The sequence below is a fragment of the Triticum dicoccoides genome, chromosome 5B (assembly GCF_002162155.2).
Source record: "Triticum dicoccoides isolate Atlit2015 ecotype Zavitan chromosome 5B, WEW_v2.0, whole genome shotgun sequence".
Lineage (NCBI taxonomy): Eukaryota > Viridiplantae > Streptophyta > Magnoliopsida > Poales > Poaceae > Triticum > Triticum dicoccoides.
Window position 1 is genome coordinate 640,146,731 of NC_041389.1, and position 14,700 is coordinate 640,161,430.

General features: G+C 42.6%; 1 protein-coding gene across 1 annotated transcript; it reads left to right on the forward strand.

Moving 5' to 3' along the window:
* The first annotated feature begins 7,804 nt into the window (after positions 1-7,804).
* On the forward strand, positions 7,805-12,894 carry LOC119312259 (putative disease resistance protein RGA3). Its single transcript, XM_037587984.1, has 4 exons — positions 7,805-8,425; positions 8,524-8,745; positions 9,927-12,369; positions 12,491-12,894. Exons 1-3 carry the CDS (start codon positions 7,871-7,873, stop codon positions 12,354-12,356), a joined length of 3,207 nt encoding a protein of 1,068 aa, XP_037443881.1. The 5' UTR covers positions 7,805-7,870; the 3' UTR covers positions 12,357-12,369; positions 12,491-12,894.
* The last annotated feature ends 1,806 nt before the right edge of the window (positions 12,895-14,700 follow it).

Below are 14,700 nucleotides of genomic sequence, written 5' to 3' on the forward strand. Positions count from 1 at the left end.
GAGAAATGGTTCAGTGAAGAGGTACCAGATGTGTCCAAGAAACGAGAGGCTAGTAAAAATGACGGAAGAAGAACACATAGCTAAGAACCATATAGTCATGTGGTGTGTCTTGCTTAAGAATAGGAGGCATCAGGGAAAATTAGTGGGAAAAGCTAGAAATTAAAATTGTTCCCGTCCTTCTTAGCTCGTTGTCCGTAGTTGATCTAGCGGTTGCTCTTCGAATAAGCTCGTGTTGAGGTCAAATCTGGCGATGTGTGAGGTGACCTCTCCTACCGTTCCTGGTCGTCATGGTGGTGGTCTTCCTTAGCTCCGGGTTCACATCGGAGACTCCGGTGTTGGACTCTGGGCACGTAGAACCACTCTGAGATGCGCTCATCCTCAGTGACGTCTTGCGGCGACTCCCTCCGCCATTGACCATTCTGGTCAAAGGGCGACCATATGGATAACCTGCAACGCCGGTCGTCGTCTCTTGGTCTTCCTCCTAGCTACGATGTTGGTTGGGAGGCAGTTGGCAAGACTTGGTCTTTGTTTCCTCTTCCAACTTCTTATGTCGGTGACGAGACCACCATGCTATGTGGTTTCGTCCCTGGCCATGGCGCCTTTGGTTCGAAATGGAAGCCAAGGAGATGGAGGACCACGTTATAGTTTACTTCTTCAGTTCAAGGTGTTTTCTGTGAAGTCCTTGTTGCAATTTAGCTTTCTTTGAGGGTCCTTGTGACAGTTGTAATCCTTTGCGATATTTTCACGAAGCTGCGTTGGGGTCTTTCGGACCCGTCTCGTGTTATTAAAAAGGACCATAGTGCAATGCTAGTGTTAAAACCACGGGAAGCTAGGCTGGGAACCGTCAAAGTTTTTTTTTATGTAATAATATGCTAAACTAAATATAGTGTGGGTTGCGTGTCTAAGAAGGGATAACTATAGTTCATTTGGCTTTCGGTTGAGCCGTTCTGGTTCAGTACTAGTCTTCAACATCTCTAACCGCGTGAATAGTGATAAAACACAGCGTTACAGACTTTCAAACAAGTCCAAGCTTCTGATATGCTGGACCAAGTGTCCGGCTGTCCGCTGCCGTCGCCGTAGGACGGGGCATGAAAGCCGAGAGGAACTGAGAGCTCAGTAGCAGCAACGCGCCTTGGCTCATGACCCAGGCAGAGGCAGGCGACGAACGAGAAGTTATTACTCCTACTTATTAGCGCGGAATGGAACAGGTCAAGTCTACGATGATAGCTCCTGGAGCGCGCTCCCAGGCCACTCCTTTCTTTTTGAGAAACCTGAAATTGTTTACTTTGTTCTGTGTTGCCTTTCGGCTGACATTTTTGTCCCACCCGCTCATGGGCCCGTAGTTCAGTGAAAATAGTGGCACCGCTATATAGGTGAAAACCCCGTATAAGCAACATCTCTGTCTGTAAGACTGTAACCCGAGAAAAACGCAAGTCTGAAGAAATTTCTCTGCATTATCCTCCTATATACTCCGTGTTGTTTACTGAAAGAAGTCTGCAGTCACCCGCAAAAAGAAAAAAAAGGTCTGCAGCGTGTTGTTTCACCCATCTTCCTCAGCCAGTTAAAAAACCGAATTTTCTCACTCCTTCCGGTAATTCCCTTCACTGCCTGCGATATGGCTATTTTCCAGGTTTTTCTTTCGCTCTCGTTTGCTTTTTTTCTCTCTTTCGATAAAGCATTTTCATTACGAAAATGAAGTCTGGATACATCAAACTACTAATCCCGATACATCACGGTACCCACAGATCAACAGCCTACATCCTAGACATATAACCATATCTAAAGGATGCCAAACCACCCACCACAGGGGAGAGAAACAGTTATAACATTTTGATTTCTCTACATCAGCCAAAACATGAACAGGATTAAAGCAGGACGCAGCACGGGATCACCCAATACTCAGGCAGAAACAAAGCGAAATCTTTGGGCAAAAGGATTCCATCCGTGCGCTCTTCTGTAGACTTCGTTTGCTATCTGAAATAGTCCTCTTCGAAACTTCCTTAAGCATTTTTTGTACTCTTTTTTGTTTGTTTGCAGAATCACTCATGAATCCAAGAGAGAACACACGTAAATATAACATTGATAGGACTTGAAAGGAAAACGCGTTGAAGAAAACATGATCTATTCCCTGTTTTCCAAACGGTTTTCGAGTGCAGTTTTTAATAGCTCGAGCTCCATAGGACCTATTATCCTGTCCGTTTATTTTTCAACACTGCATATTGGGATATGTGCTATGGGAGCAGACCTTCCAGTGATTAACAGAGGAAAACAGTGCATTCCTGACGCGCATGGGACCGACAACATGCATGCCCAGTCGCTCTCACATCCTGCGCATGCATGCTCCGTCTCTCTCACCCTCTCACCCAGATTCTCTCTCTTATTCTTTAAAAAAATATCTCATCGCCTCTCTCTCACTTACAAATTTCCATTTTTCTCTCACAAGCTCTCTTAAAAATTCTCACACGGGCTCCCTCTCCCTCTCTTTCTCTCTCTCCTCTCCATTTCTGCTATTTCTTATAGCTTCTCTCTCTTACACCGGGGATATTGTGTGTTCTCCACACATTTCTCCTCCTCTCTCACTAGTGCAGAACCGGGCAATAGCACTGGTTCGTAAGGCCCTTTAGTGCCGGTTCCGTAACCAGCACTAAAGTGTGGTCACTAAAGCCCCCCTTTAGTACCGGTTCAGCACAAACCGGTGCTAAAGGGCAACCACGTGGCACGAGCCAGCTCCGGGGGCCTGGAGCCCTTTAGTACCGGTTGGTAACACCAACCGGTACTATAAGGTTTGGGGGGTTTTTAGTTTTATGAATTCTTTTTCATTTAATTTTGTGTTTCCATTTTAATTCTTTTTCGTTTGCTGGTATTTTACGATACTACACATTGTAAACGTTATGCATATAAATATATAGAATTTCTAGTAGAACCAATCATCGAGATTGTCATGATATTATAAGCGTTCATATATAACACCACAAAAGCAAATCACTTAAGTTCAGAACGAAGAACACGGATATGAAAGGACAAGTACTAATTAAGAGCAGCATGAAGAACTAGCTAAATCATTCCTGCTAGCTACTCTCTCTCTGGTAAAATAGCATAGAACATGTATAGCTCTCCTGATTGATCATACTGGAGCATGCCGATGAACCTGTCTCCTAATCGTGGGTTGCGCTTCTCATTGCTGCCCCCTAGTACTTCTCTGCGATCATTAACAATTTTCCTCTAATCTTTCACTATTAAGCATTCATCGCTTCTAGAAATCCTGAATGCATTCATGTGCAATGCAGGATACCTTGGCCTTAAGCTAACAATTGACATCTGACCTTTAGTCTCGATCCCCTGAGGCACAACTGTCATCGGGAGTCCGTGTTGAAGAACATCGTATAGTACTTAATTAATATACTTAGCAATGAAAGTTTAGCAAAAAAATATGTATGCAAAATATGCACTGAGGACAAATAGTAAATATCTTACCATCATTCCTAAATAGATATGACCGTAGTTCAATACCATCACTATTGGTCGCACGTTTTGAGTACTAACATTTCCAAGTGCAGGAAAAAAATTTGTCTTGACAGTATGAAGATCCTCAAGCCATGAAACATAATGACTTATCTCCTCGCAGTTTAGTTCAGCTCCGGGACAGTAGAAGGTCCTGTCTACCAAGCGCCGGACATGTTTGGTTGAATGGAGATAAGCTGTCAATAGAAATTAGTTGTCAGTTATTTTTGAAATAAGCAATATCAAAGACAAAAATATATTTGAGAAGAACTCACATAATGGTAGAACTGGAGGCGTCTGCACATCGACCCATATGTCTCTATTACCTTCAATATCATCTTCCGGACGAATATCAAAGGTGATAACCATACCAGGCTCAAATGCATAAGCCTTGCATAATGCTTGCCAAGTTTTGCATTCAAAATAGGTGTACGTGTGTGCATTGTATACTTTGACGTTGAAAGTATAACCATCATGCTCATTTTTCAGATAAGCTCTCTTTACCTCCATAGTTTCCATATCTTTGAAACATATCTTATCCAAGATAAAAATTCTTGCATGGCATGGGATGCGCTAGTAGAATACTGAAAATTAAAAATTATAAGTCAGGCAAATGAAGTATATATAAGTCATGCTTAATTATGAAAACAGACTTGTCGTTGTGACTTACTGTATCGAATTCGAAAGTCTCATCCAGCTTGATGCTGAATCGCCTACCATCAATAAGGAAATTTCTATCACACTGGCCGCGCTCGTCTTCACAGTATGTGCACATACCGAAATTTTTTTCGTCGTCAGACGACATTTCCTATGTTCATATTAGGCGAAACATTAAACACTTACTAATTCAATTAATTCAACTACTTCTATTAATTCAACTAAGCATTTACTAAAAATAAACCAGTTTTATCCATCTCTTTCTCAGACTTATCCCACTTAGGTGAAACATTAAACACTTATTACTATCTAACATTTATTAATATCTAGCCAATTCAAATATATATCTAACTATATTCATCTCTAACAATTGACATTACTATATATTTAACTTTTCTATCTAATTCATCTAACATTCGACATTAATCTAACATTTATATAAACTCAAAATATATAAAAACATTAAATAAATAGAAAAACTCATTAACAAATAATATTTTAATTAGATAATCAAATCAATTTTCTTACTAAAAATAAACTAGTTATATTAATTATTCAACTAGTTCGAATCTCATATACCTAAATAAACTAGTTCGACAATTTTCTTACTAAAAATAAACTAGTTATATTAATTATTCAACTAGTTCAAATCTCACATACCTAGCTAATTAATATCTAATTAAATAAGTAAAAAATGTGTGTGTGTGTGTGTGTATGTGTGTAGTGTGTGTATGTGTGTATGTGTGTGTACGCCGCCCCGTACGCCGCCGCCCCGTACGTACGAGCGGGGGCGCCGGCGTACGGGGCGGGGGCACCGGCGCGCGGGTGAGAGAGACGTACGGGACCGCGGCGACGACGACGGACCGCGGCGGCGTTCGGGGCGGCGGCGCGAGACGACGACGACGACGGGCGGCGGCGGGGACAGCGACGACGACGACGGACGACGGGCGACGGGCGGCGACGACGGGATCGAGCGGCGCGCGGCTATGTCGAGAGGTTGGAGACGAAGTGGGGAGATGTAATTGAAATTTTCGTAAGTGCTATATATATAGGATGGGCCTTTAGTACCGGTTGGAGCCACCAACCGGTACTAAAGGCCAACTTTGGCCAGGCCAAGAGGCGGGAAGAACAGACCTTTAGTACCGGTTGGTGGCTCAAACCGATAATAAAGGGTGATCTTTAGTACCGGTTGGAGCCACCAACCGGTACTAAAGGCCTCACGCTGCCACCCCAAAGTTTAGTCCCACCTCGTCGGGCAAAGGGCAGCCGCACTGGTTTATAAACCCAGCCGCGGCTACCTCTTTGAACTCCTCTATATAGCAGGCTTGTGGGCCTGAATTCTGCGCGCTGCCCTGTGAGTCTGTTGGGCCTTTAAGGCTTGTAATTGCACGCCCGTGGCCTAGTAGGCCCACAGGGCAGCGCCCCAATTTTTTTTATAGTTTTTTTCTTTTCAGCTATAGTTTTTTCTATTTATTTCTGCGTAGTTTTTTGTATAGTTTTTTCTTTTTTGTTATATTTATCTTCTTCTATTTATTTCTGAGTAGTTTTTCATCTAGTTTGCCAAAATTCAACATTTTCAGAGTTCATTTTGTAGTAATTTTCAATTTCACGGTCATTTTATATAGTTTTTTTCTTTTCAGCTATAGTTTTCTTTTCTGGTATTTTTTTTCTTTTCTGCAAAACTTGATGGTCAAAGTCTGGAGTTATAACCAAAGTTTTAAAAAAAGAAATGCCAACGTGGAATTAGTTTTTGCCATAACAGAAGAAGTCCGGAGTCCACAATAGTGTAAACTGCACTGTGCATAGCTCCGTGCAGTCTACCATATTGCTGAAGGCTTGAAGCTAAGCAACGTGAGCATTGAGCCTCTGCTTCATCGTCTCTGCACTCAGGGCTTATAAACCGCTCCTAGTCCCTTTCTCTTCGCGAGGTGGGACTAAAAAACAGCTTACTAAAAAGCTGTAGTACTGGTTCATCCATGAACCGGTACTAAAGGTGCTCGTGGGGCCCCAGCCTTACCTGACACAACCTCATTAGTACCAGTTCGTGGCACGAACCGGTGCTAAAGGTTCGCCACGAACCGGTACTAAACAGCTCCTCCTGCCTAGCAGTTGGTGCATACTGAACGCAAAAAATATAAGAGCATTTAGATCATGATCTTATATTTCTTTGCAGTCTAAATTGTCAATATGCTCTTATAACATCAAAAATACTTTGATCATCAATGATCTTTGTGTGTACAATCTGAATTGTCAATATGAGTCATCAACGATTTATAAACCGATGAAGACTCATATTGCGGCCACAAATTCTACACATAGAGTTCAATGAAGACCAAGTGCATATGATAGTTTGAGAAATAACATATTTAAGGTGGTAAAAGGCTTGTTAGGGGAGCGAGGTGGGACTAAAAACAGCTTGCCATAACATCAATTAGTACCGGTTTGTGGTACGAACCGGCACTAAATGGTGATGGTGGGGCCATAGCCTGACCGCAGGCTGACACAGCCTCTTTAGTACCGGTTCGTGGCATGAACCGGTACTAAAGGGTCGCCACGAACCGGTGCTATTGATCGCCGCCACGAACCGGCACTAATGTACACATTAGTGCCGGCTGAAATTCAAACTGGCACTATCGTGCTTCACATTTGACCCTTTTGCTACTAGTGTCTCTTCTCTCTCTCTCCCCTCTCTCTTATCTCTGCCATTTGATACTTTGCAAAAATCTGATACTTGCAAAGAAAAGACTTCACCTCCAACTCTCTCTCTCTCTCTCTCTCCACTCTTCATGCTCGCCATTCTATCTGTAAAAGGAAACCAAGGCAGACTCATACGCAAAGTTCTTTCCTATAGGAGAACAGCTAACAGCTACAGTGTTCACATGAGCACATGCATGTCAGCTACAGCACTACTTTTCATGTGCATGCATGTCAGACTTGAAGCGTGAGGGAAAGCGATAGGAAGAGAGTGGTTCACATGAGCCCAGAATAAAGAAATTCTGTCCCACCGGCAAGTTACAGCTACATAACAGCTACAGTATGTTAAATGTCTGACTCTGACTCTGACCATTGTACGTATCTCAAAGTGAACTGACGATGGGGATAGTGGGTACCGTGGAGCTCGAGCTAGGAAAGAACTTTGTGTTTTCCAAATTGTCCAAATCAAAGCAGCAACTCCAATAGAAACAACAGTTCTATTTTTACCAGAATAAATTGAATTTCGACAAAGATGAAAGAAAGATATAGGTAATTTGGGGTTACCCAGCGCTCCACAAATCAAATTCCATAAGAATCTTGCAAATGAGCATGAAAAGAACAAATGATCGATGCCCTCAGCGACACCACAAAACTCACAAAAATTTGACCCTTTCCATCCTTTCCTAGAGAAATTATTCTTGGCTAGGATCCTCTCCCTTTAATTACAAAAAATTCGCTCTCGTTTGTACTCGAGTCTAGCAAGAGTCCGGCTCCTCTCTCTATCTTCTCTCGTCTAGAGTCTAGACTTTCGACCCTAAGCAAAAGATTCCGTTTAGACTTGGCGTTTGTTCATACGCCGCGCGTGCTCTGACTCACTCCTCTTCTTCTTGCACGCGCAATTCTCGGCCTGCGTCTCTCGTCGGCAAGGGTAATATTACAGTCCAGTGGAGCACCGGCCACGGATCCTTCTTCACTCCTGGATTGCCCCTGGTCTCGTTCTCAAAAAAGCATTGACTCCATGGGAGCTTTCCTAAACGGCCTCGCCGTAGCGGCAGTGGGCTGGTGGTTTGCTCCGGTCATCACCTTCCTGCTCAACAAACTCCTGTCCTACCTCTATGACGCATCTCAAGACTTCATGGATATGAGGTCTGGGACTATGCCAAGACTCAAGCTCACGCTTGGGGAGGTCGTGGAGCAGAGGATGCTGATTAAATTATCAAAGAAAGAATCCGATGTGACCAAACTCAGCGGCCTGGACAGCTTGCTGAAGAAGCTCAAGGATGCTCTGTACGAAGCAGAAGACATCCTCGACCTCGTCGATTATCACCGAATCGAGAAGGAGGTTGGGAAAGCTGGGTCTTCCACCTGGCTGCAGTGGTGTTGGGAACACCTCTGTGACATCACCCGAGAAAAATCAGCCTGGCTGCTGCAGCGGGCCAAGCAGAGCCTGTGCTGGTTGAGGGGATGTTTACACGTCGCCGGAGAAAGATCTGCTCCGCTGCTCCAGTGGGTACATGAGAGGTTCTGCTGGTTGTGGCCGTGGGTACGCATCGCCGGACAAACGCCGCTGCAGGTTTGGCTACTTCTTGTTGTGTTCTAGTATACTCCTCTCTAGCCTTCCTCAATTTCGTTTAGATTAAGGCTTTCTCATTTTTCTGCTGTGCTGCGCAGCTGGCCAAGAAGGGCTTGTGCTTGTTATGGGGATGCGTGACTGGACCAGGTGAACTACTACCATATGCTTCCGCGCCCTCGACTTCCTTGGTGCAGAGGATCTCATCGTGTTGTACCTGCATATTCCACTGGTTAACAACCAAGGCAACCAGGGCGATTGAGGGTGCCCGTTACTACCGAGACTGGTCCTTGCATGAGCTTGGCTTCACACGTTATCAACAGGTACCACCTAAAGTCCTCAACATTAAGCTAAATTCCATCCAGTTGGCTAAATGTAAGTTCATTGTTGTTATTCATTTTTTGCTAAATTAGCCATACTAGCCTCTAAACTCTAATCTGTCCAGTCTTCTGGATTAGCTACAAAACCTTATCTTCCGATCTACATTAGTTTGTCTAATTCACATCTAGATGTTTTTTTAAGGATGTCACATCTAAGCTCCCACAAATATATAATGCAGCAACAACAAAAAAATTTAGGACAAAAAAAATAGACCACAAACAGAGCACAACAGCGAGCACCGGCAATGGAGGGCGGCGGAGGTGGCGCGCATGTGCATACGAGGTGTTCGAGGAAATGAGAGAGAGAGAGAGAGAGAGAGAGAGAGAGAGAGAGAGAGAGAAAGAGAGAGAGAGAGAGAATAAGGTTGATGTTGACGTGTGGAACCCACCTATAATAACGGTCAACTTAACGGTCAAAATAAACGGAGTTGACTTTGCCGCCACGTCAGACCTGACGGGTGGGTTCGCATGTCATAAACATGTTTAAATTGTCTAAACCGGTCATTTTCCGAAAGTGGTAGTTTTTAGTCACAAAATTAGAATTTTTTTAGAGTTTTTGGTTAGTTTAAAAAAATTCAAAATTTCTAGAATGAAAGTCTTTATGCTCTTATTAGTAAGATTTACTAACCTTATGATTTTGGAGAAGATAGGTGGAAGTTGTAAGTCCTATTGTAAGAATACTCCACTTTTCATAATTTTCATAATAAAATATGAGGATTCTATTATGAAAAGTTCATTGATAGGAAAAGAATACTTAGTACACAGTATAGTTTAAAAAAGTGATAGTTATGTGGGATGGTAACCCCTAAAGTGGTAGTTTTTTTGTCAATCACTTGTATTTGCCCATTAAAAACTAGGCTTGTAACTGTCTTCTTTTCTTCAGCATCTTGTATGGCAGCAAAATCTCCTTTTCTGCTGCTGCTCACTTGCCAACCCCTAGCGCCCCTTAAGCACCCTGTTGTTGATCAGTGCTTAGCAATGATGTAAGTTCTGGCAGTTGTTTAGCGGTGATGTAAGCTCTGGCAGTTGCTTAGCACTGATGTAAGCAACTGGCAGTTGCGGCTGCTGCAACACCCGTTAAAGTTGCTATACTGTTTTGATTTGGAAACTGATTGCTTTTGCAGGCCACCGTTATGGAATCAAATTGCATTATCATGGGACCTTTATATATTCTTCTAAAGAAAAATATGAAAAAGGTAGAAAAACTCATTGATGAAGCACAGGAAATTTTTACATTAAAAAACAAAGTGCAAGAAACTATTGGGCAGGCGGCGAACCAGCAAAGAAGAAACGAACTTGGCATGCTTACTGCAGATGTTACTACTGGAGATAGACAGAAGACTACAGCATATCCAGTGGGAAAGATAACTGACAGAGATAATATTTGTCAGGACATAAGAACAATGCTTCATGCGTCAAAATGTGATGTAGTTGGCATTTATGGCATTGCGGGGTCTGGGAAGACAACACTTGCACAATATGTTTGTAACGCTATGAAAGAGGAAGAGGGAGAGAAAGAGGAAAGGAAACGCCATTTCCACCTTTTTATGTGGATTCACGTCACCCAGAAGTTTAGCGTGCATGCCATTTTCAGTGAGATGTTGGAAGCAGCTTCAGGTAAAAAGGCTGAATATGCTAGCCTTGATGTGATGCAGAAAAAATTAGAGCATGAGCTAAGCACAAAAAGATTCTTATTGGTACTTGATGATGTCTGGTGCAACAAGGATGCCGATGATCAAAATCTGCAACAGTTGATTTTTCCATTGAAATTTGGGTTGGAAGGAAGCAAGATCCTAGCCACAAGTCGAAATGAAGGTGCATTTGCAGCTCTAAGTCCTGAAGTGACATGCACTTCTATTCGAATACCAGACTTGAAGGATGAAGACTTCCATGAAATGTTCATGTATTATGCACTTGGAAGTTCAGGGCTCGTTGACCCTATGCTTGGAGAACTGGAAGAGATTGGGGCTGAAATAGCGAAGAAGCTAAAGAGGTTACCTCTAGCGGCCAGAACCGTGGGAGGACAGCTACGTAGAAAACAAGATGTTTGGTTCTGGAGGAGTGTGCAAGTTAGGGACCTTTTGAACGAGACGACTGGAGCTCTTTGGTGGAGCTACCAGCAATTTGATGAGCATGTGAGGCAATGCTTTGCTTATTGCAGTATATTTTCCAGAAGACATCATTTCAAACGTGATGAGTTAGTACAGTTCTGGATGGCAGAAGTGTTTATAGAGACAACTAATGCTGTACAGGATCCATATGATGTTGGTCAGAATTACTTTGATGAATTGTTGTCGGCCTCATTTCTGCAATTAGGAGAGAGAATAGTGGAACATGGATCTGAGGTTGATTATTTCACTGTTCATGACCTGCTGCATGATTTAGCAGAGGAGGCTGCTAGAGGAGATTGCTTCAGAATCGAGGAAGGTGTCACAGAAGAAGTTCCTCCAGCTGTTCGTCACCTATCTGTTGGGAGTTGTGATATAAAGATGCTTACAGAGAAAATATTTGAATTGCAGAATTTGCGCACTCTTATCATTGATTGCTATATAAAGATTGATTCAACTGATGAAAAAGTCTTCGAGAGAATGTTCAAGAGGTTGAAGAAATTGCGGGTGCTGGTTTTAAGTTTCTCCGCAGATGATGGTTATATATTCTCACTTCCAGCATGTATTGGTCTGTTAAAGCATCTAAGGTATTTTGCTTTCAATGTGAGAGGTAGAGCAAGAATAATTATGCCAAACAGTGTTACCAAGCTTTACCACATTCAGGCGCTAGACAATTATAGTAGCGCTGGTGTGGTTTTTACTGGTAGTAAAAATATTAGTCAGCTCATTAACTTGCGGTGTATACGCAGCATGGAAATTTTTCCAGACATTGGCAGGCTGAAATGGCTCCAAAAGTTAGAACGCTTCAGTATAAGCAAGACACAGGGGTACGAGCTACGACAATTGAAGGACCTAAGCAAGCTTGAAGGCGTGCTAATTATCACGGGTCTTGAGAATGTCCAAAGCAAGGAAGAATCTATTGAAGCCAGTCTTGCACACAAGGACCGGCTGACACAACTTACACTATCCTGGGGTGATACGAGTTGCAGTCCAGAAGTTGAAGCGGAGGTGCTTGAGGGCCTTTGCCCACCGAAATATCTTGAGAGACTAGAAGTTATGGATTACCATGGTTCAAAGTACCCAGATTGGATGGTGGGTCAGCAGAATGGCAGCCCAATGCATTTGCGTAATCTTTGGCTCTTCGGTTGCAGCCGACTTGAATCAGCTCCTGAACTTTTTGAGGTCTTTGTGCATCTTCGTTGGTTTAGGCTTTCGTTCAGCAATTGGCATTCCTTGCCAGATAATATGGAGCGGCTGGCGTCACTCCTGTTACTGGAAATTCATCGTTGTCCGAATATTCAATCACTTCCAGCACTGCCCTCCTCCCTTGAGAGGTTTTTTCTCAGGTCCTGCAGCGAGGAGTTGATGAGTTCATGTGAAACAATTGGACATCCAAACTGGCAAAAGATTCAGCGCATTCCCTATATTTCTATTATCCGTGATTAAGATGGATTGGAAGGTACATCTGCAACTCCTTTGTTCCTTTTATGTAGCTATATGAAATATGTTATAATTAATAAGAGGCATTACGACTTATCAATATGTTTCTTATTCTATTGTTTAAACCTATCAAATACCAGTCTACACGCTGAGAGCGGGAGCTAAAGAAGGTGTCTCTCCATCAGATGCTTGAAGCGCCCCAAGTCCAACACATGGAGATGGCGTTTATGAGGTGAGGTGATTCAATCCGCCAGCCTTCCTGCCAATCTACAGGCTTAACTGTGTGGCGTTTCCTGGGTGTATGTGGTTGGTAACACTTGACCAATTCTATGTACATTTCAGAGGACGCGAAATTAATGTCAGTGGTTGCAACTCATGACCTCCGAATTTATTTGTTTCCTATATGTGGTGTGTACTGTGGAATCATGAACAGCAAATTTACTTGTTTCTTGTTGGTCTGTTGTAGTGTGGAACCCCATATACTGGATTTATGTGTGTGTCCCTTGGTTGTAATAACTTGGGAATATTAGTTTCCTGTCAGTAATCAAGTACTAGTTTCCTGGATTTAATTGCTACTCCCTCTGTCCCAAAATATAAGAACGTTTTTAACACTACATTGGTGTCAAAAATGATTTTATATTATGGGACAGAGGGAGTATTTTAGTGTGGGTATGCAGATCCTAGTCTTGGTAAGTGAATGCATCTGTGCAGGTACTGTTTAGTAAGTGAATAGTAGTATGTTTCAACAAAGGGAAGTACGTACCTGATCTTGTTTGTCTCAACGGGCTTCCGTTGTGGCGAAGCTGCCAGCCAGGTTTAAAATGAAATAAAATTAACCAGGGGTTTATTTTGCTTCACATGGACACAGAGATCTTCGACAGTGTAAGGTGCAGCTTGCTCTGTTTTGAAGCTGAATTTCGTGCGACGTCATGTTCACATCGATGGAAATCTCTTTGGCAGCCTTTTGTGTACCAGTATGCACCTAGCACGGAGCAGTGAACAAAATCCTGATCGCAATTTTGATAAGAGGAGTCTGCGATTTTTTCCATCCAGTTTTCTCCATTTGAGAGACAGAGGGAGTACAATCTGGTTTGTGGCGACCGTGCTTTTGGTGTTGGGCGGAGGTGTCCATGTGTTGGCGGTGGTTAACCAGATGACAAATGACCCTTACCTCAAAAGAAAAAAAGAGGATGGCAAATGACCCATGAATATATTATGTGGTACAAATTATTTTCGTTGACCATTTATGTTACTCATGAATTGCTTTTTTTAGTTGGTACTCATGAATTGCTTGGGATTATACCCCAGCAAAAAAAAAGAATTACTTGGGATTATAAAAAGTATAAATTATTTTGTTGAAAGCGTGTATGATTTTGGAATTTACTTGACAGTTATGAGAAAAATCAGAATCATGTGTGATGGTTTTCAAGTATTATGATTTTCCAGAATCACATGTGGACTTGGCAATCAAACCTAGTCCTTCTTTTTGTATAGTTGTAACTTTGATGAATCCTTTGAATTTTATAGTTGCACCTAACATTAGTCCAACCATCAGTCTGGCGAATCTTTATTACTACAAGACATATGATAAGCAACCGGTATGGCTTCAATAACACTCTGATACCATCCAATGTTCGAGTCTTTGCTATACTACTAATTTTCGTCAAACCGTATACAGGTGAAGTGGTAACAGCTATAGAGAGCAGAGGGGAGACGAATGGTTTAGTGAAGAGGTAGCGGATGTGTCCAAGAAACGAGAGGCTAGTTTTTCTCGGTTTTCACTAATTAACTGAGCAATTCTCTTCTTCTTAATTAATGGATAGAACCGTAAGGTCTCCTGTAAAAAAAGTTGAAAAATGAACACGTAACCAATGACCATGAGCTCCGTCATGTATCTTGATAAAGAATAGGAGGCGTCTGGGGAAACTAATGGGAAAAACTAGGCAGTGATATTGTTCCCATGCTCCAATCTCTTCCATCAACGATCAGTGTGCCATGGTCTTGATGCAGCCATACCATCCTTCAATGATCACAAGAAAGGGTAGTTGGGGTGAGGAAGGTGCAACTAGGGGATGAGAAGAGAAGAATTAGGAGGAGAATCACACACACACACACACACACACACACACACACACACACACGGTCCCGGTTAAATGTTGGCCCAAGGACCACTTGAATCTGACTGCAAGAGGACACTCTTGCACCTTCGGTCCGTTGCTAGTTCGGTACACTAAATTGTAGGCACGATAGAAGCAAACAACACAACTTAGAGATGGACCCAGGAATTTCCTTAGAAGGGGGGCACTAGAGCATAGAAACATTGAAGGAGGCATCTATATGAATTTAGAGG